This window comes from Canis lupus, chromosome 13 (assembly GCF_048164855.1).
Source record: "Canis lupus baileyi chromosome 13, mCanLup2.hap1, whole genome shotgun sequence".
NCBI lineage: Eukaryota > Metazoa > Chordata > Mammalia > Carnivora > Canidae > Canis > Canis lupus.
This window is the reverse complement of record NC_132850.1, coordinates 9,346,936-9,368,114: the sequence shown is the minus strand read 5'-3', so window position 1 is coordinate 9,368,114 and position 21,179 is coordinate 9,346,936. Positions and strand designations below refer to the sequence as shown.

The 21,179-nt window shown below is 53.9% G+C and overlaps 1 protein-coding gene across 7 annotated transcripts in view; it reads right to left on the bottom strand.

Annotated features, from left to right (window-relative positions):
- CSMD2 (CUB and Sushi multiple domains 2) overlaps positions 1-21,179 on the bottom strand; it is a 492,622-nt gene that overhangs the window by 105,471 nt on the left and 365,972 nt on the right. For all 7 annotated transcript variants that reach the window (XM_072772036.1, XM_072772037.1, XM_072772043.1 and 4 more), the window contains 9 exons: positions 20,397-20,584; positions 12,112-12,306; positions 11,455-11,571; positions 10,903-11,016; positions 4,353-4,448; positions 3,103-3,306; positions 2,692-2,816; positions 1,743-1,839; positions 422-526 (listed from right to left, as the gene is read on the bottom strand). In XM_072772036.1, coding sequence (XP_072628137.1) covers positions 422-526; positions 1,743-1,839; positions 2,692-2,816; positions 3,103-3,306; positions 4,353-4,448; positions 10,903-11,016; positions 11,455-11,571; positions 12,112-12,306; positions 20,397-20,584 — 1,241 coding nt within the window. The remainder of the gene's footprint in view (positions 1-421; positions 527-1,742; positions 1,840-2,691; positions 2,817-3,102; positions 3,307-4,352; positions 4,449-10,902; positions 11,017-11,454; positions 11,572-12,111; positions 12,307-20,396; positions 20,585-21,179) is intronic.

Below are 21,179 nucleotides of genomic sequence, written 5' to 3'. Positions count from 1 at the left end.
GGAGGGAGAAATCTGGTGCAAGAGGAGTGAAGTTCCTCATGAGGACAAGGCTGTGGCATCACCGGGGGTTGGAGAGGACATGTTGTAGGACTGGAGGACGGCGCCTGCATTTCTGCACATCCCCAATTCTCTACCGGACCTAAATCAAAGATGGGGCTCCCCTCCCATTCCTGGTGTGGACACGGGTGGGTGTGCCCAGGTGTCTGAGTTCAATGAGACTCGGGGGTGAGACTCCTGCCCCCCCCCCTCCCCGGCTGTGCAGGCCTGAAGACTTTCAGACCTTCTCTGAACTTTGGCAACCTCATCTAGGCCTGTGGGGTGGAGAATGCACAGCCCCAGGAGGCCCCCGCCCACCGCAGGTCCTTGGCACCTGTCTGTCCCACCCCGAGCCCTGAACACAGCCGAGACTGTGGATCCTCACTTTTGTATTCCAAGTGGAAGCCGGCTGCCGACACGCTGATATCTGAGTAGAAATGAAGGTAGAGCTGGTTGGAGGTACTGTTCAGAAGGGCAGGCACGGTTGTTCCTAGGGCAAGGAAACAGGGACCATTCACGCTTGGCCACCCCGGCCCTCGATTTCCTTCCCATTTCTCTGGTTTTTGCTACCTGCTGACATTCTGCTCCCAAGGCCCTCAAATGTCCCCAGTTATCGTACTCGCCAGGTGACAAACGAGCCCCTCCCCTCCCCAGGATGCAGGGTGTTCTTCAGCGGCTGAGGGTAGAGGAGACCTCAAGCTGTCTGCAGAGTGAGCAGTGGCAGAGGGGGGTGGGGGGCGGGGGCCACGGGCAGCGGGGAGTTTGGTGCCCTACCAGCCATCTTCAGATAACTGACAGGTGTGATTCTCTGGGCAGTGCAGGCAGTGTAGACCGTTTATATGGTGCACACGACTCCCTTTCCTATCTTGGCAACATGGAACCCTGAAGCCTAGGCACCCAGATAATTGCCCCGGCCACACTCAGCGAGCACTCTGCCCCTGGAATGGGGAACGGTGTGGCCACTGTGGAAAACAGCGTGTCGGTTCCTCGTACGACGTGGAAATTCCACAGCGAGGTATATGCCCAAGGGGATCAAAACCATGTCCCGCAGAAACTGCTACGTGAATGCTTATAGCAGCATCGTTCACAACGAGCCCACAGTGTCCATCACCTGCCGGATGGGCAAGTGAAGCCTGGTCTCTCCACATGGTGATGTGTCGGCGCTCGTTACAACATGGTGGGCCTTGAAAAATTAGGCGGAGGGAAAGAAGCCAGACCCCACTATTGTAGGATCCCACTTATATGGGATTTCCAGAACCAGCAGATCTATGAAGACGGTACAGAGGCTGCCAAGGGATGGGGGTGTGGGGCGCCAGGGGGCATGCAAACGAGCACCTGGCTTCCTTCGGGGGGAAATGACAGCGTCGGGCGCTGGACAGCAGTGAGAGTTCCAGACTCTCGTGAATATACTAAAACCGCTGAACTGTACACTCGCTTTTCACCGTAGCGTTATTATCGTCGTTTGATGCCTGAGCTACGATCGACATGCAACACTGTGTTAGTTGCCGGTGCGCGACGTGCGGACCCAGACTTGTGTGTATGGCGACGCCGTCACCGAAATGAGCCCCGGTGATGCCTGTGGATCGTACACTTTCAAATGATGAGTTCTGTGGCCGGTGAACCACATGTCGGTGGTGATCATGGAGGGGACGATAATGAAGTCCACCCCCCGCCCTGAGCGGAGGTCCCTGGAAGCCCCGCCTCACCTGAGAAGCTCCCCAGCATGGTCACGGTGTTGTCCGCACCATCAAACACCTCCAGAGAGTCCCAGTTCTGCTCTGTGACAAAACTGATGACTTGAATCTGGGAAGGCAGAGGGATCGAAGCGTCGCTTAGGCGGCCTGTGTCCGTCTGCCTGTCCTGCTGTCCCTCCTTCTCCATTCATGTAGTTGATTCCATTACCGAGCACCCTCACCTGGGCTGACACTGTGCTAGGTCCTCCCACTGACAGTACCCAGCCGTCCCTACCCCCGGTGACCTCATCTGTCCAGTGGGGACGACAGATGTCCAACGAAGGCCCCCGTCCCATCCCTCCAATGTTCCTTGGGTTTCCCTACCTTCCTGTCCCGACTGCACAAGACATCCTGCAGGGACGACCCGGGAACCCACTCCCGGCCAGACCTGCCCACCTCGAGCCCCCGTTGCCACCCCTCTGTTGGCCTTGGAGGCTCTAACCGCCTCCATGCTGCCACCCAGCTCCAGGGCCTTCTCCACTCGCCTCTTACCACTGGTCCCCAGTCTGCTCCCATGGCCCAGGCTGCTGTACGGGGTGCCTGGGGCATCTGGGGCGTCTCCATGCCTCATCTGCTTGCTTCTTCCCCTTTCCTGCAATGCCCCCTCTCCTACCACCCATAACCTGGAGGAAAGCAGCTTTCAAGCCATCTGAAAACATCTTCTCTGACTCTTCCCCGATCTCTGTATTTCATTCAGTCCAGATGTTTCCTCCTCTGGCCTTCCCTGACAGCCCGAGCCCGGGACACCCCCGCTCTTTCCCGAGTTACCCGCTCTCTCTTCACACCCCTGGAAGCTTCTGGGCCTTTAGCTGTTGTGTTTTTCTGCTTGTGGACCTCACCTCCACATCTGGCCCGAGGGGCAGGGACTGGCTGGAATGTCTCCTCCAGGCCACTGCCTGCCTGGGCCTCCCCGAGCCCCTACCTGGATACCAGCGCCTTCAGGGACCATGATCTTCCACACGCAGTTGAGGCTGTTGAGGTAGGGCTCTGGGAAGCCGGGGGACAGGATGGTGCCCCTGCGCTCCGTGAGGTTGCCTCCGCACGGCACTGAGGGGGAGGCAGTTCTGATCAGAGGGTCCTCCTGCTTGTCTCTGGTCCCCCAGGGGAGCCTCCCCCAGCACTCCTCCCTTGCTGGCGGTTGGCTTCTCCCGTAGGCCCCCATCCCCGCTCTTCCCATGGCTGCTGTCCCTACAACCTTCCTCCCAGGCCTCCCTCCCCAAGCACCCCAGCTCCTCCTGACTGTCCTCACACCCAAGACACCCCACCTAAGTTGCTCTGGGGAGCAGGGCCTGCTGTTGGGTCTCCCTGGAGTCCCGGTGGCTCAGGTACTCACCCACGCAGGTGGGCGCTGACACATTCCACTGGGCCAAGGCCCCGGGGACAGGGAGGCACTCGATTTCTGGGGACCCCTGCAGGGCATAGCCAGAGTTGCAATCGAAGCGGACGACGGCTCCCACTGAGAAGTCACTGCCCAGCCTCTTGCCATAGCGGGGTTCCGGCACGGAGCTGCATTGTGTGGCGCTGGTTCGGGGCACCGCTGCAGGGAACAAGGCTATTGAGGGGCAGCCTCACGCTGGTGGAAACCGGCCCGGGGATGGACACACAATGGTACCAGAGACGGTTTGGATGGGACCCCTGGGCGCCCTCTCCCAGGGCAAGGGGGGGATTTTCCAGGACAAAGTCCATTTTACTGAAATAGAGTTGGACATGCATTGCTGCAGCACAGCTTCTGAAACCACCATGGGAGGCCGACTTTAGGCCCAGCTGTGTTCTGCTTTCCCATGATACCCTTCGACTATCAGTGTCCACGTCCCTTTGCAAGGAGAATGGCCATTCTTCTTCCCATCACCCTGCCTCTGGCCCCTTTCCCCAAGTGCCTTAGGGCTGCCGAGGGCTCCACTCTCATGACCTGAGTCTGAACTCCCTCCCCCACCACCCCCACGGCAGACAGGATGCTTCAACCCAGGCCCCAGGGCCCAGATTATGGCAGTCCCTGTGGCAGGGGATGAACGGGGACATGCCTAGAATGGGCCCTACAAAGGGGGGTTCTAGACACGGAGGGGCTAGGGCCTGTAGAGAAAAGCCAGGGCCTTTGGGACTTAGCCTTCAAGGCCCACGAATAAGGTAATGGACACTATTCACCTGATTGGCGCCAACTACTGTCCCAGCTAGAAAGTGGCAGAGCTGGGATTCAAAGCTACATCCACCTTAATCCCCAGTCTCTGTTTTCCCCACACCTTTACTGTGCTCTGCAGAGAAAACCAAACTCCAGGGGACAGGGCCTAGGGGTGAGGCCTAGGCTGGTCATCCCAATGCCATCAGGACTGTGCCAGACAGCGGTGGAGGGCAAGGGTGGAACCAGCCTTCCGTGTCAGATTTCTTTCCTCATTTGACCCGGAATTTGGTCTAAGAATTGTCTGTTGAGCAAATGAATATCTAAATTCAACTGAATTTCAAAGAACTGCCCTATACATCATAACTGCTCTCCAGCACCCTAAGACTGAGGCCCAGATCAGCAGTCAAAGGTCTCTGTTCCTTTGTCGGGGAGTCACTCACACCTCTCACATCCACTTGCTGCATTACCTTGGTACACAAAGTGGAAACCTCTGGCTGGTGCTTGGCCTTTGGCGCTGAACTTAATGAGAACTTGATTGGAGGTGGCCAGGGGCAGTGATTCTCCTGCCGAGAAAAGGGGCAAGGACGAGAGGAAGATAATGAGTCTAGCAGTCAGTCCAGCAGAGAAAATCCTGACCAGGCAGGAGGGGCTGCCCGTACCCCCCACAGCAATTCCTCCCATGTCTCAGGCCTTCCTGAAATAAAACCTACCATTTTTACTACACTTTATAGTTTAAAGTTTGCAGAAGGCTCTAGCATCCATGGTCTTACTTTGACCCATGGACATTGTGAGGTTGGCATGATGAGAGTTCAATGCCCCATGGTATAGGTCAAGAAAGAGATGATCAGAAAGATTAAATGACCTTCCCAGAAAGGAGAAAGCTTCCAGACATATGTTGACTCACGAGGATGGGGTATTACCAAACTGACTGGTGGTTTACTTGGAAAACGGACATTAAAAAGAAAAAAATGGCACCAGCTTCTAGGAAAGAGGGTGATGTGAATATCTGAGAGTAAGTGGCCCTTCCCAGATGCTGCAAAATGATAGGTAACCACAGCAACGGTATAACTTATTGTTCTCACTAGGACACTTCTGAGAGTCAAAGGGCATGTTATGTTGGGACAACCAAATGAAAGCTGGGGCTGTCACAAGCAAAGCAAGATGTACTGCCACCCAGCCAAAAACACACAAATTGGGGAAAACTGCAGGGGCACAGGATGCCTTTCTATCAGGAGATAACGTTCTCTCTTCTACTTGATGCAGTACAGACGGACAAGGGTAAGGACAGCACCAACTGGACCTACAGCTGTGAAGTGCAGTCCTACCTCTCATCACTTTCTTGAGGCAGCCAAGGCAACATGGCTTGCCAGGCAGGGACATGGCCGCTCTGCACGCTGACCCTCCACAGTTTTAGGGATCCCTGGGATGGACAGTGACCCCATTATCATAAGGGAAGTTGGGGTTGTGGGCAGTCAGGCTAAGTCTCCACTGCAGTGGGGCTGGAGTTGGGACCAGCCAAGGAGCCACTGGGAAGCAGACCTGGTATCCACCCATGCTTCTAGAAAGCACATGTGACTCTACTGGCCACAGGCAGCAGAGAGTGTTACACAGCACGCTATTTACAAGTGACCCAGATGGCTGAGCCTGGCTAGGAGTCATTGCCCCAGATAATTTCTGGCTGCGAAGGCAAAAAGAAACTCATGAAGCAAAAGCCTCTCCTTATTATCACCACTATAGTTGGATGTACACAGACCTCCCTCTCCACGGACAAGCACATAGTAAAATCCCTGGACAAAAGACAAGCTCCCCAAGTTTTAACAGTGAAGACCACTCAGAAATCAAAGCAAACATTTTTATGTGGACTATAAAAAAAGGACAGGCAAGAATCTGAGAAGATTTTCAACTGTGGTTGTCACAAGATTAGATCCAGCATTACATCATGAAGTCAGAGAGGCCAGGCGTGCCAAAGGAACTTCTGAAATCAATAAAGCCTTCAAAAATGAGAAGCACTGGTACATGGCAGCTGGATTCTGCAGACAATGAACAGAAAAGTGGCGATTAAATTTGGGAAATTCTTTCAGAATCCACAGGAAAAGGATAAAGAGATGAAAATAATGAGAGAAACCACATACGACCTGGAAGATAGATCAAAGGAACTCCAATAAGCATACATCAAGAATTCCAGAGAGAGAGAAGGCAGGAGAGATTGAAGAAGAAAGTGTTTATGAAAAAAATAACTTTCCTGAGCTTGAGAGAGACTTGAGGTTCAGACTAAAATGGTTCTCCAAGTGCCAGGTGTAATTAATGAAAAGAGATTTCTGCTGCAACGTAAAAGTGGGCTTTTAAATTTTAAATATAAAAATAGAAAAAAATGAAAGGCACCCAGGGAGAAAAGAACAGGTTACCTACAAGGATAAAGACTCCACTTGTTGGCGATATTAGCTGTTGGAATGAGGTGGAGCAGCTGCTGCAGTTTTGAATGAAGTTTGTAACCCGTAATTTGATTTACAGTCAAGCTGTCATTTATATGATACGTCAAAGGAAAGGCATACTCATCCAAGCAAGGTGACAAAGAGTACTGCAGTGATGAGCCTACTAAAAAAATGAATGGAAGTAGGGAAATCTCAGGGAGAAAGACAACCAGGAAAATATAGTTAAACCCAAACAGTTATTGTCAACGAGATAGCAAAAACTAAATGCAAGTATAAACACTTATTCTCGGGGGGAAGAAGTCCATAATTTACAAAGAATTACTAAGAACATTAATATGATAGTTGAAATACACACAAGAAAAGCCCTGGAAGTGAGAGATGGGTCAGATATGAATGGAAAAGCAAGAAAGCAAAAGCAAAACAAAAGAGACAAAAACTCAAAAAGACAAAACCAGATGACAGATATCAGCCCAAGTGTAAAATCAGTAAACTTCCTCTGAAAAGAAAAAGATTCAGAGAAAATGAGGAAAAAAAATCTATCAGGCCAACACAGATGCAAAAATGGTCTGAAGCAGAAGACTACAAAGTATCACAGTTGTGGCGGGATCTTTAAATCCACAACATCCCTGATCACTGACGTATTAAACAGAAAAACAAAGTCGAGACTGTCCTGTCCTCAAGCTTCTCTTCCCCCTTCAACACGCCTCTGGGATGGGGACACAGCAGTCCCACCAGCATCAGGGGCTCCTCATCTGCGTTTCTCTAAATGAGGATAACAGATGATCTGAGGATATTGATATTATATCTACAGGTTCCATCCATCCACCCCTCTGTCCTTCCATCCCTCCATCCCTCCCTACTTCTTTCTGTCCATTGGTCCTTTACGTCTACATCGGTACCTGTATCTATATCCACATTTACATATACAGGTCCTGAATGTACCTCTTTGTTTCTGCCTGTGTCTATACTCTGGATCTGTAGCTAAACTTCTACCTCTAGCTATCTTGAAAATCAAGAGATTTAGACCAAGTATTATACCCAAGAGACCCTGACTCACACTGTTGGCCGAGTGTGCATATGTGGGGTGTTGCTATCAGAAAGTCATTTCATCGAGTACCACTGATAAAAGAGTTGAATAATAAAATTGAGTAAGATTGGTCTAATGGCCATTACAAAGCTAATTCAATCCTAACAATAGCTCTAGGAGGCAGAGGCTTGCCTGTCTGCATTTTACAGCTGCGTGAACTGCAGCTCAGAGCGGTCAAGTGCAGAGCCCAGAGGCATCTAGCGGCGAGGGGGAAGGGCTGAGATCAGGGGCCAGGCAGGGAGGGCTGGGCCATAGCTTGGGTCACTCTGTGGCCTCTCAACCCTGCAGAGAACACACTCGCTTCTTAGATATTTAAAGAAATTTTAAAAAGTATCTTTGGCTACTGAGTGGACCTCATTTAATCCCCAGAGCAGAAAGGATTCAGGCTCTGTTCTCTCACCACATGGCAATAAAATGAGAAATCAACACAAAGGTTTAAATGTAACAAGAACAAAATGTAGGTTCCTGGAGGAGAAGAAGAGGCAGCCTTAAAGGACTTGGGCAAAAAAGAGGAAAGCATGATGACAGATTAGTTAGAGGGTATGGAGGACAAGAGTGCATGTCGGTGCTCCTAGCAGGAAGCCCGACCCCTGCTCAGAGGGGACTCCACGCACACTCTACAAGAAAAATAACAAAGCTCTTAGCTAAGGAGTTAGCACAAGAAGAGCAACATAATCTGAAGAATAATAGGAAGAGAGACATTATGAAATAAACCCAGAAGTTAATTAATTAAAAAATAACAAAGTCCACAGAAGAATTGAGAAGTGGAAGCAATAAAAAAAAAAAAAAACCAAACAAAAAAATACAAATGAAATGAAACAACACAAAGCCTCTGGTCAGGATGGGAAAAGGGGAGGCATGAAAACACGGCCCTCAGCCTGTAAAGGCAGGGGGTCAGAGCTGCTAACACAAAGGAGATTAGATAGCATCAGAGCATATGATATAACCTATGCTGCTGAGCTTAAAATAATTACGAAATGGGCTTTTTAGTAAAATATAGAATATCCATGTTGATATCAAGGTAATATGCTTGAATAGACCAATAACCATGGAAGAAAATAAAAGGAAAAAACACAGAAAAGGAAGATATAAAATAATGAGACAAATTTATTTGCAGAAAATGCTTCTTGCCTAAAGGCCCAGGAGAAATCAGCTGGCAGTGTTAGCATTATTATGGAGGGCTCATCGACTCTACAAAATGACGGGACCAAAAATACCAGTCTTCTAATAGAGTAGCAAAGAGCAGCTAGAAAATATAATGGAGGGCAGGGGAGACCTGTTCACAGCAGCGACAAGAACAACAACAAAAATTGCCATGAAACATCTAGGAGTAAAGTTAACAGAAATCAAATATGGCCAAAGTGAAAATTAGAGGCCGTCTCCAGGGTTACAAAGGAGACGCATGGAGAGACATACCAAGTTCCTGGAAGGGAGACAGGTGACTGTCATAAAGCTGTGAGTTCTCCCCCAATTAATAAATTTAATGAAGTTTATGTGAAAATTCTATGCTATTTTTTTTAACTTGACGAGATGTTTCTAGAAGTTATTCAGAAGAAATATCAACAAGAACAGCCACTAAAAATTCAAAAGAAAGAACAAATTTGGGGGTTGATACTACCATCTATTTAAAATTATCATAATATTAAACTCTTTCATAATCTTACACTAAACTTTTTGATACTGATACAAAAATAAACAGACACTTAAAGGCATGGATAAAAGCTCTAGAAACATATTCTTAGCTTCATAAAAATTTAATAGATGTAATCTTGAAAATTCTGTTAGGACAACCAACCCATCGACTAAATTTGGAAGAATGTACTTCGATTCCCTATACCAAATAACAAATCAAAATAAATTCCAAAGGCGTTAAAAGCAAAACAGACTGAAAAGAAGCAAAACACAGAATATTTACTCAATCAGCATAAAAGCAAAGGAGAAACTATAGAAGAAAGCATTGATAGATCTGATATCACGGGAAATTTAAATTCTCTGACATTCAAACACACCCTGAAGAAAATTAAATGGCAGATGACAAACTATCAGGGAAGGCTTTTTATAGAACATAATACAGACAGGAGGGTTTTATGGAACACGAGGGGTAAAGCTTGTAAGAATACAAAGTGCTCCTAAGTCAGTAAGAAGATACGTGCTAATAAAAATCAAAGGCAATTCACAGATTTAAAAAAAATTCACATGAGCCAATAATTAAATTATAAAAAGGTTAACCCAACTGGTAATAAAAAGAGGCAAATTAAGAAATGAGATACCATTTTCACTTTTCAAACTGATGATGTTTTCTTTCCTTAATCAGCTAGTCTTTGTGAGAATAAAGCATGCCCTCTTACTTGCTGGTGGTGAACAGAGTGAAAAGAACTTTCTAGAGGGATGTTTGCCATTTTGGCATATTTCAACACTGGGATTTTGAGAATTCTGTTAAAACAACTGGTTGACTAAATTTGAGAGGATATAGTTAGATTCCCATAAAAAGCCTTCAAGATCACACGTATCCTTTAAATTGGCAATTCTACTCCAGATAGTCCAAGGTAACAGCCAGATGTGTATGCATACGTACGCATAACACACTGAGTTACTACTACACACCCTAGAGTGAAAAATCAGGAACAGTCTCAAGGTTCAATAATAGAGAATTAGTTATATAACTGTTTTACATAAATTTTAAATAACTATATGATAGACCATTTTGCAGCATTTAAAAATCCTATTGCAGAATAAAATAATGACAGAAATGCTCACAACGAACATTTCAATAAAAATATATATACTGTTTTTTTCAATAAAATATGCAAAAGATTAAGTCTAAGTGGATATAAAGGTTGGGGTGGGGGAGGAAATCCACCCCATCTTTCAGTGGTTCTTTCTGGGAGGTTTTCATTTTAATTCTCCACACAGCTATTTTGTCTTGCCTCTAAGTTTTCTTCTGCATTGAAAATGCAGGACGCTTATAATTAGAAAATCATGTTGGGTCAAGAATAAAGGGAGTGGGTAATAAATACTACAGTGCCTGGGCGGTGGTGTAGACAGCCTGGGGCGGTAGTGTAGACAGCTGGGGGCGGGGGTGGCTCTCACATCCCCCTCCCCCTACAGTGCCCCTCCTCCTGCATCCCCCTTCCCCGTGCTCCGCCCCCCCTGCAGCCCCCTCCCCCTGCCCCCTTCCCCTGCAGCCCCTCCACCATGCCCCACCCACTCCTCCCCCCTCAGCCCCCTTCCCGGTGCCTCGCCCCCGCCTCCCTGCAGCCCCATCCCCATGCCCTGCTCCTGCCCCTGCAGCCCCCTCCACCCCCCTTCTCCGTGCCCCGCCCCTCCAGCCCCCCTCCCCCGTGCCCCGCCTGCTTCTCCCCCTATAGCCCCCCTTCCCCGCCCTCCCGCAGCCCCTCTTCCCCGTGCCACGCCCTCCCCTCCCCCTGCAACCCCCTCCCCCGTTCCCTCCCCCTGCAGCCCCTCCCCACCCCCCCGCCTGCCCGCCTGCCTGGGTACCTGTGTGGGAGCCCGAGAGTGAGCTGAGGAGCCGGGCGTGAGGGCTGTGGCCGTCGTGCACCTCGACCACGTCATTGAGCGCCGTGTGGAAGAAGGCGAATTGCCCGAACACCACTGCGGGGGTGGTGCGGGGCCTCAGGACCGAGCGGGTCCCCGCGACTTCATGCTGAGCCCCTGGGGGGCCTCCTGCCCGCCCAGCCTGCTCCCCGTTTTGTCGCCTGCCCCCCCCACCCCCACGGCTCCGTCCGGGCTTTGCAACCCCATGGATGACCCAAGAGTTGGGGTCCCAGCCGTCCTGCTGTCCCCGTCGCCCTGCCCGGGGCCCCCTGCTGACCCCGGGCTGCCCCCCGCGGCCCCCGGGGCCCTCCTCACAGCCGCACCAACAGGGCGTCGGGGCATCTGCCCACGGGCACCGTGGTTGGGGACCGAACCCCGTTCCTGTCCCGGGAGCCCACGCCAGACGGCGGGGCCTGGGACACGACTGATGGGGGCTGGGGCCCCGCAGGAGCCCACAAACCTACACCTGGACATCCCAAGATGTCCCAGCCCTACCGTAGTCCTTGGGCACGGTGACAAAATAGAGGCAGATCTGTCCGCTGGTGTAGTTCTGGGGGTAGTTGGGGGACAAGACCACTCCATCTGAACCCACGTACTGTCCCCCACACGGGGCTGCAAGAGACATGACACGGGTGACCCCCTAAACCTCTCAACTGCCACCCTCCGCTCGGCCTACCCTGATGCTCCTGAGGGCCCCCTGGGGGTGTCAGCTCTGGCCCCCCAATTACTACCACCGGCCTCAGCCCCCGAGGACTGTGTCCCCCTAGGCAGCCAGTGTTGCATGGGGACAGAACCAAGGATCCCTGAGTGACCCCGCGGCCTTCTGTTCCCACCCATGATGCCCAGTCCAGGGGGGGTCGCCCTGAGAGCCAGCCCCCATCACCAGGGCAAAGGACCCTGGCTCCTCAACCTGTGTGGCCACCCAGCCCTGAGGGGTGCGTTGCTGCACCCATGCCTCTCGCCAGGGTCTGAGGCTCCACTGGACCCCGTGGCCTCCACTGCTCATGTTGGCTGCTCATGACACTCGCCAGGTCACCACACTCCGGCAGATGAGGCGGGTCTACGTGAACGGGGCACTGTGACTGCGGGACACGCCTGCTGGAGTCTGTCGCTCAGGGGGAGGCCCACGTCCCGCCCCCTCTGCACCCCCACCTGTGCACACAGGTCGGGGCTTGTTCCATGCAGGCTTCCCATCGGGCCCCAGGACACAGCTGAGGGTGGAGGTGCCCTGGACCTCGTAGCCCCCGTGGCAGTAGTAGGTGACGGAGGAGCCCAGCTTCAGGTCGGAACCCACTCGTGTGCCATTCTTGATGGAACCGGGATCAAAACAGGACTCCCGTGGGTTTTCTGGGAAAAAAAGAAACACACGTGCCCGCAGAGGACCGGTCAGGGTGGAGCTCCAGGGTGCAGCACCCAGAGGAGACCCTGACCTCAGGGAGCGTGGATCCCAGGGTTGGGATGAGTGGTCCTTCTCCCTTGAGGCCTGAAAACATGCCTAAATCTGGGGCTGGAGCTTGTCTGGAGGAGCGAGCTGTGGCTCAGCGCGGGGCTCTTCATCGCCCTGAACTCACTGCTCCCCAGGGAGGCCCCTGCTGTCCGCATGCAGCAGGTGTGAGTGCAGGCCAGGCCCCGGAAGGACGCTGGGAGCCCCACTGCCAGCCCTGCACCAGCCGAGGCCTGACCAGGCTCCAGGTTGTGCACTGGGCTACTGGGCGCTCACAAGTTCACGGAAACAGTGCTTTCCTTCTACTCGACTTCTGCGCCACGTGCGTCTTCCCATTTAGGCATCGCAGCAGTGCCCGGGGCACCCACTGCGTCCGTCTGCACTGGACGAGAGCAAACTTGGTGTTGCCTGAGCAACCAGGAGCAGGGGCCGGGCCCACGTGCATGGAGTGGCCTCCCTTCTTGTTAGCTGGAGATCCCAAGCCACTCTCGGGAGCCAGTGCTCCTTGGTCCCCAGTGCCGCTTCTCGGGGGTGGGGGGCACTCAGGACACAGGTGAGGCTGGGCAGCATCAGGGACAAGCCACGGAGCACCAGGGGTGTGGGGCAGGGTCCTGGAGGTCGGGGCGCACAGAGGCGCTGGCCGCGTTGCGGGAGGACCCAGAATCCAGACGGTGGAGTTGGGATGGAACGAGCCAGAAGAAAAGGGAGCTCAGCTCAGAGGTGGCAGCTCAGTGTGAGGAAGCTCCTGGGGCTTCCTGGGTGCCGGGGCCTCTCGCAGGGCCCATCCTGGAGGCCGCCACCGAGGCACTGGCTCCGCTGCCCATCTCCTGGGTTGGTGTGGCCCATGGTCCCGCCCGGCCTGGCCGCTCCGACCCCCGATGCCTCATGCGGCCCTGCTCGGTCTCTGCAGCTACAGGTGCCGTCGTGCCACATAAGCCACTGCGTGAAGACCCTTCTGGCAGAGGACCCCTCAGAGTCTCCGCGTGGGCCCGGCTGTGTGCTGCCTGCAGCCCTCCGCCAAGTCCGTCTCCTCTCTAAGCCCACCGGCCCTGCCCGGAATACGATGGGCCACGGGGAGACCCACCCGAGAATCACAAGGACACAGGCACCGTTGCCGTCCTATACTCTATCTGTCCTTGCAGATGACAGCAGGTCAAAGCTAATTCGAAGTCCAGAGAAATCAAGGGACTCAGTGGACAAAGCTCCCGAGGGGCACAACTAGCCGTGGACCCCAGTAGCCATCTCCCGTCTTCATCCTTGAATAACGGAGACCAGACCGTATCGGGAGTGGCGAGGCAGCAGCTCAGATCCATGCTCCCCGGCCTGGCTGCAGAGACGACACTGTGCAGGCAGTGAGCCCTCTGTCTCACTCGGGGTAAAGCCCAAACCCTGATGGGCCTACGCGCCCTGCACCCTCTGTCCCCAGTCGCCCGACCGTCTCCGCCTCAGTTCCCGTCAGCCCTTGGCTAACTTGGCTCCGCCGACCACACTGGCCTCCGCACCCGCAATGCTCCTCCCTCCACGTGGCTCTTTCTCCTTCAGGATTTAACACCGTGTCTCCTTCTTAGAGATACTCCCTTGACCGGCTGTCTGAGGTTCTGACGTCCTGGCCCCGGCGCTCCCGGCCACCTCTCTGCACCGGCACCGACGCTGGCGCACGCACTCCGCGTTTACCCGGGTCTCCTCCATCTCCTCCGCTAGGATGTAGGTTCCATGAGATGGTTACCCGGCTTCATCCACCGCTCCAGCCCCGTACCCGGCACAGGGAAGGCACCCAGTAAGCGTCTCTAAGTGCGTAACTGTGTGACTCCTAGAAAGGCTGCTTAGGAGGAAGTACTCAGCTGAGAGAATGCTCACTGGCCCTCCCTCCCTCCCTCCTTCCTTCCTCCTCCCTCCTCCTCGCGGTCTGCACATAGACATGATGGCTGGAGCTCCAGGCGCCATCTTGGATCCTGAGAGCCATGAAGACGGGAGGAGTGGGGGCAGGGGAAGGGTCACCTCACCATCCCTGGGGGACAATCTCTAGCTTTCTCTGATGGGAAGGAGAATAAACCTCTGCCTCATAGAAGAGGCTGTGCTTTTGGGTAACAGCGGGGCACAACTGTCCCAGAACCTTATACCATCAGAAACTCCTTTCTCCTCTTTGCTCTATGGCAGGAACTCCTACACTCGCTAATGCCACCTTCTCTTGAGCTAGTTTCCTAAACCTTGTCTTCCGTCCGGCAGAAATCTGTTATTTCCTGAATCACAGCATGTGTCGCATTATCTTGGCAGGTTGGATAAGTGTGTTTCTTTATGGTGGATTCTGGACGCCTAAAGGATGGGGACCATCACCCACTGTCTTCATCACCCCGGCAATTAGCACGGAGCTCGGAACTAGAGGCGGCTCTGGTTGGCACGGAACGGAAACTTAATAAATGGATGCTGACTTGATTGGCTGAACACCTCAGGGCTTGGAAAACCCACAGTCATGTCGGTGATTCCTACTACAGGCTGCATTTCATAGTTACTCACCTGTCGGGGCAGGAGGAGCTCATGGCTCCAAGCATTATCACATTAATGAGAACGACAAGGGTAATGATAATGATGACGGCCCTGTACAGGGGAATATCACGCTAGGATTTTCAAAGTACCTTCCAATCTGTTATCTCATTTGTGCCTCACAGTAGCCTCTGCGGCAGGCAGGGCCAGGTGTGCTCCTGTTCAGGTGACAGATGAGAAATGTGGCGATCAGAGAGGCTAAACTTGAGTTTCCCAAGCCGTTCGGCTGGTAAGATGTAGAATTAAGACCAAAAGCAGGTCTTTAGTCCGTCAGACCAGAGCTCAGCTGTGAAGAATCAAACTATAACGACTGGAACGTCACCGTGATAATAATAAATAGAAACCGAGCCCTCCAAAATGACAACAGGAAAAGACCCAGCTTCTTCGTGCCCTAATCGATAAGTGACATTTCCAAACACAGCAAGACATCGAAAAATAGTAGTGATCGTCACACCCAAACAGTAATGAACTGGCTAAACAGGTGGGATCACAGCCATCCGCCAAAATACAAGCAGGCTTTAAGAAGAAACGCAGAAGTCGTTGACTACTGATGTGGAAAGATGATCAAGATCTGTCATTGGGCAAAAACCAAAACAAAGTAAAAACAAACCCACAGCGTGACTTCTGTTCACACAGCCCACAGCCTCACTGCCTGTTTTTTTTTTAATTTTATTTATTTATTCATGAGAGACAGAGAGAGAGAGAGACCACTGCCTCTTTCTTTTGTTTTGATAAAGTTTTATTGGAACACAGCCATGCCTATTTGTCTGAATACTGTCCACAGCTGTTTGGGCAGCACGACAGCAGAGTGGAGCGGGCAAGCCGCAGAGACCATCTGCCCTGCCAAGCCTGTTTACTGTCTGGTCCTTTTTAGAAAAAGTCTGCTAACCCTTGCTCTAGAATTTGCATTACTGTCTACTTATATAAAATAGCCGGAATGAGAGAACTTCAGGGGATGCCAGTGACGGTAGGTGTTAAGTCTTTAGAGCATGTCTTACGTGCCTCGCGATTGCTTGAATTTTTCCAACAACCTGCGCTACTTTAAAAAAGGGCAAAAAATGAGGGTATTCCCATTTCGAATGTAAAAAACAAAGACCCAGGGCGGTGGCGGGTGGTGGGTGGTGGGTGGTGGTAGTGGGAACAGGTGTGGGAAGCTGGTTGTAATTCCTCGGCCCACAGTGTCACGTCCAAGGGCTCGGAAGGGAAAACACATACTTTTTAGTACCTTCTGGGAGAAACTGACCTTGGTCCTTCCTGAGTTATTTCAGATTCTCTAACACAGGCTTCAAACTCTTCATCTGAACTTCTTCCAACTCCCTCTGTCTGCGACACGGCCCCCAGCCCTGTGCTGGCCTGGCAGGCTTCTTCTCAACCCTGAGGCCTCCGTTGAAATGTCACCCTCTGGCTGAGGTCCTCGCCGTCACCCACGCCCTTCTGGAGTGGCCCCCCCCACCGTTCCTCGTTCTCATGGCGGCTTCCGCTTTTCTAACTTCCGCTTGTCACTCCATGTCGGTCTCCTCTGTGTTGCCTCTTCCCCTCTCTCACCTTCGTGGTACCTCGGGATGGGGGCCACAACCTGGTGCTCACCGCGGTGGCTTCCACGCCCGGGCATGGGCGTCCTAGCCTGTCCCTGCCCAGAAGGAGCCCCCACACCCGCTGTGAGATGACAACGAACGTCCCTCCCACACCCGCTCTTCTGACGTGGTTGGCTTGGAGAAAGACATGGAGTCTCTCCGGGACTCATCTTCAGTGACTGTACCCCCAAACCAGGATCCTCCTAATTCTATTTCCTTCTAGCAAAGGGGGAAGCTGACCCAGGTGGCTGAGTTCAGCTGAGGATGCCCCAGAGCACGGTCTTGCACAAGTCCACACGACATGACTGCGTTCAGAATCTTCTAGAAGTCTAGCCTAGAATGACTCTGACGCTGCAACTCCCTTCCAGCAGCCGCTGGGCAGAGACACTGACCGATTCGCCCATCACGGCCATCTAAGTAGCTGAGCCTCCCAGGGCTCATGGGTAGAGACGTCTGTCCATCTGGTTGTCGCGAGGATGTGAAGCCTGTGGAGGCAGGAGCTGCGTTTAGTTCCCTGCTTTGTTTTCAGCCCCTGTAACCCTGTCTGGTGGGGCTGCAGACCCTCTGGGGTTGGGAATTGGGACCCAAACTGGGAGGCAATTCGGAGTCCGGAGCGAGGCGGCCGTACGTGTCCTAGGGGAAGCAGCGAACGCGGATCTGCGGAGAGAGGACGATGCAGCAGGCCCGCAGGAAGCAGCAGGGAGGGTCCCAGCCTTTGACTTTCCCTTCCTGACTTTGATCCCTTGGACGTTTACACTTCCTGCCCTTGAGCGCGTGTAGTTTAAAAATACGTTCCCTTTCTGTGTTACGGTGCAGGGAGTATTTTTATGTGTGTTGTTAAAATATAGAACGCTTTTGAGCTTACGTTAGTCTGGCTGTTAATTTTCTTATAATAAAGTCTTTGTATGAAGTTGTTTGAACGCATTTTTTTTTGCATTTTTATAATAAATTACCCCCCCCCCTTTTTTGCTGAAGTTCGTCTGAGTGGGTTTCTCAATTTGAAACTAAATGCTGCCTGAGTCAGATATGACCACATGCTTTCTCCTTCCCACTTGGGAAAAACCACTAGTGGTATAAAGGCTGAAAATTACGAGACAGTACGCCACACTATTAACATGACCATCGTATGACCCAGTCTCCCAGTTCCGAGGAATAGAAGCCCATTTTTTAAATAAACCCAAAGTCAGCCTCCCTAGTGACTATACTTATAACACATCCTCAGGACGTGGGGAAAGACCTCTGGTCGGAGGAGGGGCTGACCTCAGAGAGTGGTGCTCACTCTCCGTCCTTCCCCTTACCTCCCAGCCCAATTCCTTGAAACCTCAGCACTAGAGGAGCCCAGGATCTCCTTTGCCTCCCGATGGACGAGGCCAATTCTTCTCTTCCTAAGGCTGCACACCTGCCCCAGTGTGCTGGTCCCTAGAGGACATCCCAGGAACGCACTTGCAGAGCACGGGGTCTGAACCCTTTGCAACGGACCGGAGTCATCTATAGGACAGCCCCCCACCCCCCAGATGTTCACGTTACAAATATTTCACACTCATACCCAGGTGTGTGCAAACATCATGTCACCCCTGACATCTTCAGGAAACAGAAAAGAAAATGTACTGCCCTCTACTGGGCTAGGCCCGGGAGGAGGGCTCAGGACCCTTCTCTCTTCCTAAAAGAGCAGAACAAAGGAAACATCCACTTCTAGGAAAGAAGGCAATGGACGGAGACGGCGGGTCAAAGCGTGTGCCCAGTACCTCCTGGCGGTGGGCTCGTGCTGGGTGCTGTGCTGGGTGCTATGCCTGTCCACCACCCCCACGCCAGCCCTTTCATGCAGACGCCGTCCCTCTTTGATGGGCCGTTAGGGGTGCTCGGTGAGCGTAAGGGACTTGCTTCAGGTTAGCATGTGACGGAGGCCACTCCGTAAAGGCACTGAGCTTGGGGGGTTACCATCGAGGCCACGGGACCTGGCAGCTGAGCGGACCCGCTCCTGGAATCCAGGGACCTTGGGATGCGGGAAGGAGACCACGGGGCAAGGCCGAGGGTCCCTGGGCTCCACGGAGTGGGCCGCCTGGCCACAGCGGGGGTGGCTGGTATCAAGGAGTGCTCCCCTGGGAAGGACGGGAGGCTGCCTCAGGCCTCACCGGGCACCTCCCGCCCCAATGGGCATGTTGGGACGCTGGCCAAGAGGTGGGGGGACACGGTAGGCTCTCCCCTCGCCCAGGAGCTGGCCTCCGGCCGCCGCTTTGCTGGCTCAGATGCCCCCCCGGGGGGCCTTGTTCGTCCACCCCCTGTGCGGTCTTGGACCAACAGCTGAAAGCCGGAAGCGCTTCTCTGGGAAAGTGGCTCCAGCCTGTGGCTTCGTGGAGGGCACCGGGGGGCGGGTGGCTGCAGCCAGGATGCTGCAGGTGCAGTGGCAGGTGTGCAGGGGCGACGAGCTAGGGCCCGTCATGAAGAGGCTGAAGGGGTGGTGCTGGGGTGGCATGTGGCATCTCCGGCAGGGAGAAGACCCCGCACTAGGCACACAGCTGTAACGGGATGCCAGGGGCAGGGACCTGAGGGTACATCTGTGGGCATGACAGGAGACAACCAGACGGCAGTGGGGCTGACGGTGGCTGACGGCGGGTTCCAGGGCTGGACCGCGCCTCTCTCAGAACTCCACGGGGTGACCGCGTCTGCTCCGAGAGCAGCACAGGTGGGAGGGCTCGGGGCAGGGGGCTTAGCGAATGGCAGGCATCCGGGGCGAGAGAGGAGGATGGGAGGACCCATGATCCAGGCCGGCCCACGCGGGAGAGAGGATCACGGCAAGATGTGCTCTACTCTGAGCCCCGCGTGCCCCCTGGGGCGGGTGACCCACGATCCCGAGGGTGTCGACGTGTGGCCGTGACGTCTTGGGGCTGTGCCGGCGGCTGGCAGGTGCTAAGGCAGCGATCTTTGGAACGGGTGTTACCCGTGAGCGCGTGCGGGGTGCTCCCAGCAGGTGCCACAGGTGTTTAATTACGGGGCTCTTTAAAAGGTTGCTGAGGTCGATGCTCTGTGCATGGGGGACGTGAGCCAGAAACTTTTTAATTCTAACTGGTAATATGACCCCATTTGTCTACACAGGCTGAGGAGGCCTGAGTGAACCCGGGTCAGAGCACCAATTAACAAAATCCATCCCCTCTAGAGCGTCTGTAGAGTGTTTAGCACCTACTGGGCATCGTACCCACGCACATAGTGAGCACGCGTGAAATATCTTTTCACCCTAACCTTCTGCAACGTAATGATGATCACCCCATTTTACGGATGAGGGAAGGGCCCCGAGAGGTAATAACGTGCCAAGTGCACAAACGAAGGAAGCGGCGGAGCTAGGATCTGGGTAACAGCACCTGGTTCGACGGGGAAGCGAAGGTCACCGAGGGGAGAGCCCGTCTCAGCCCCGCTCCGTGCAGGGCTCCCGACCGAGGGCTCCAACCCGCATGACGTCTGGGGCAGGGACCGGCCCACCGGCCGTTCATGATGAAGGGAAGGAGGTGTTGAGAGGCTAGGCAACTCGCCCCATGTGAGCCTGGGCCTCAGTTTACCTGACCGCCTGGGCTCCTGGCTCCTGCGTCCAGAAGTGGCCGTCCGGCGGAGCATGGCCCCTCCAGCCCTTCACAGTTTGAGGCTGGCTGCTTCGGGGCTCCCAGCCCCGACAGCCTGGCCGCGGGGTCCTCCCGGGATACACGAGGGCAGGGACCTGGTGCTCCCGCTGGCAGGAGTGCACCCCCGGGGAAGGGCCAGGAGAGGAGCCGTGACGCGGAGGGGCCGCAGGGCGTGGCCGGCCCCCTCCTCCCAGCCTGTGTGCTGTGCACCAGGGTGGGTGCCCTCCACGCCACCCCCCCGCACCCGCGCGGCCGCCCCGGGCCTACCTGTGTAGTCGATGACGAAGCCAGCGCTGCTCACGGAGGCGTCGCTGCGGAAGGCCAGGAAGAGGCTGTTGCTGCTGCTCTCGATGCGGCCGGGGAGCTGGGAGCCGTAGAAGCTTCCTATGAGCGGGCTGAGGGAGTCCCGCCCGTCGTAGATGTGCAGGAAGTCGTAGCCAGGCTCCAGGTTAAAGCTGCGGGGAACACCCCCACCCCCCCCACTGAGGTCAGAAAGGCTCGTGCTGGGCCTGAGGCTCAACCGGAGGTGGGCTCGGACGCCCTGGGCACGCTGTGGGAGGAGGGTGTGGGCCCCAGGGGCCTCCCAGGCGGGCCAGGAGATGGTAAGTGAGGCCCAGGGGCGGAGGGCACCAGCCTACAGTCAGTGCCTGGGAAGTCACAGCTGGAAACCTAACACCCTCTTCCTGGAAAAAAAATAAAAAATCAATAAAAATCTTAATTGAAACACATTTGTCATATAATATCGTGCAAACTTAAGGCGTGCGCCACGCCGATGGGCTATGCTTTATGTCGTGGCAGCTTGTCACTGGGCTGGAAGCTGGCCCTCTGTCACATCTCCCGTGGTCACCGCTTCTTTCCTGCGGCTGGAATAATCAAGACCGAGTCTCCCAGCGCCTTGGATGCTAGGACCTCATCCTGGGGTGTCGTCTGTATTCGCCACACTGTGCACGGAAGGGGAAGCGGGTTCTCGCCTGCGTATGGACTGGTCAGCAGGGCAGGGGCTCTCCTCCCCGCCCCAGACGGTCTTTATTCCGCACCTTCCTTTCCAGG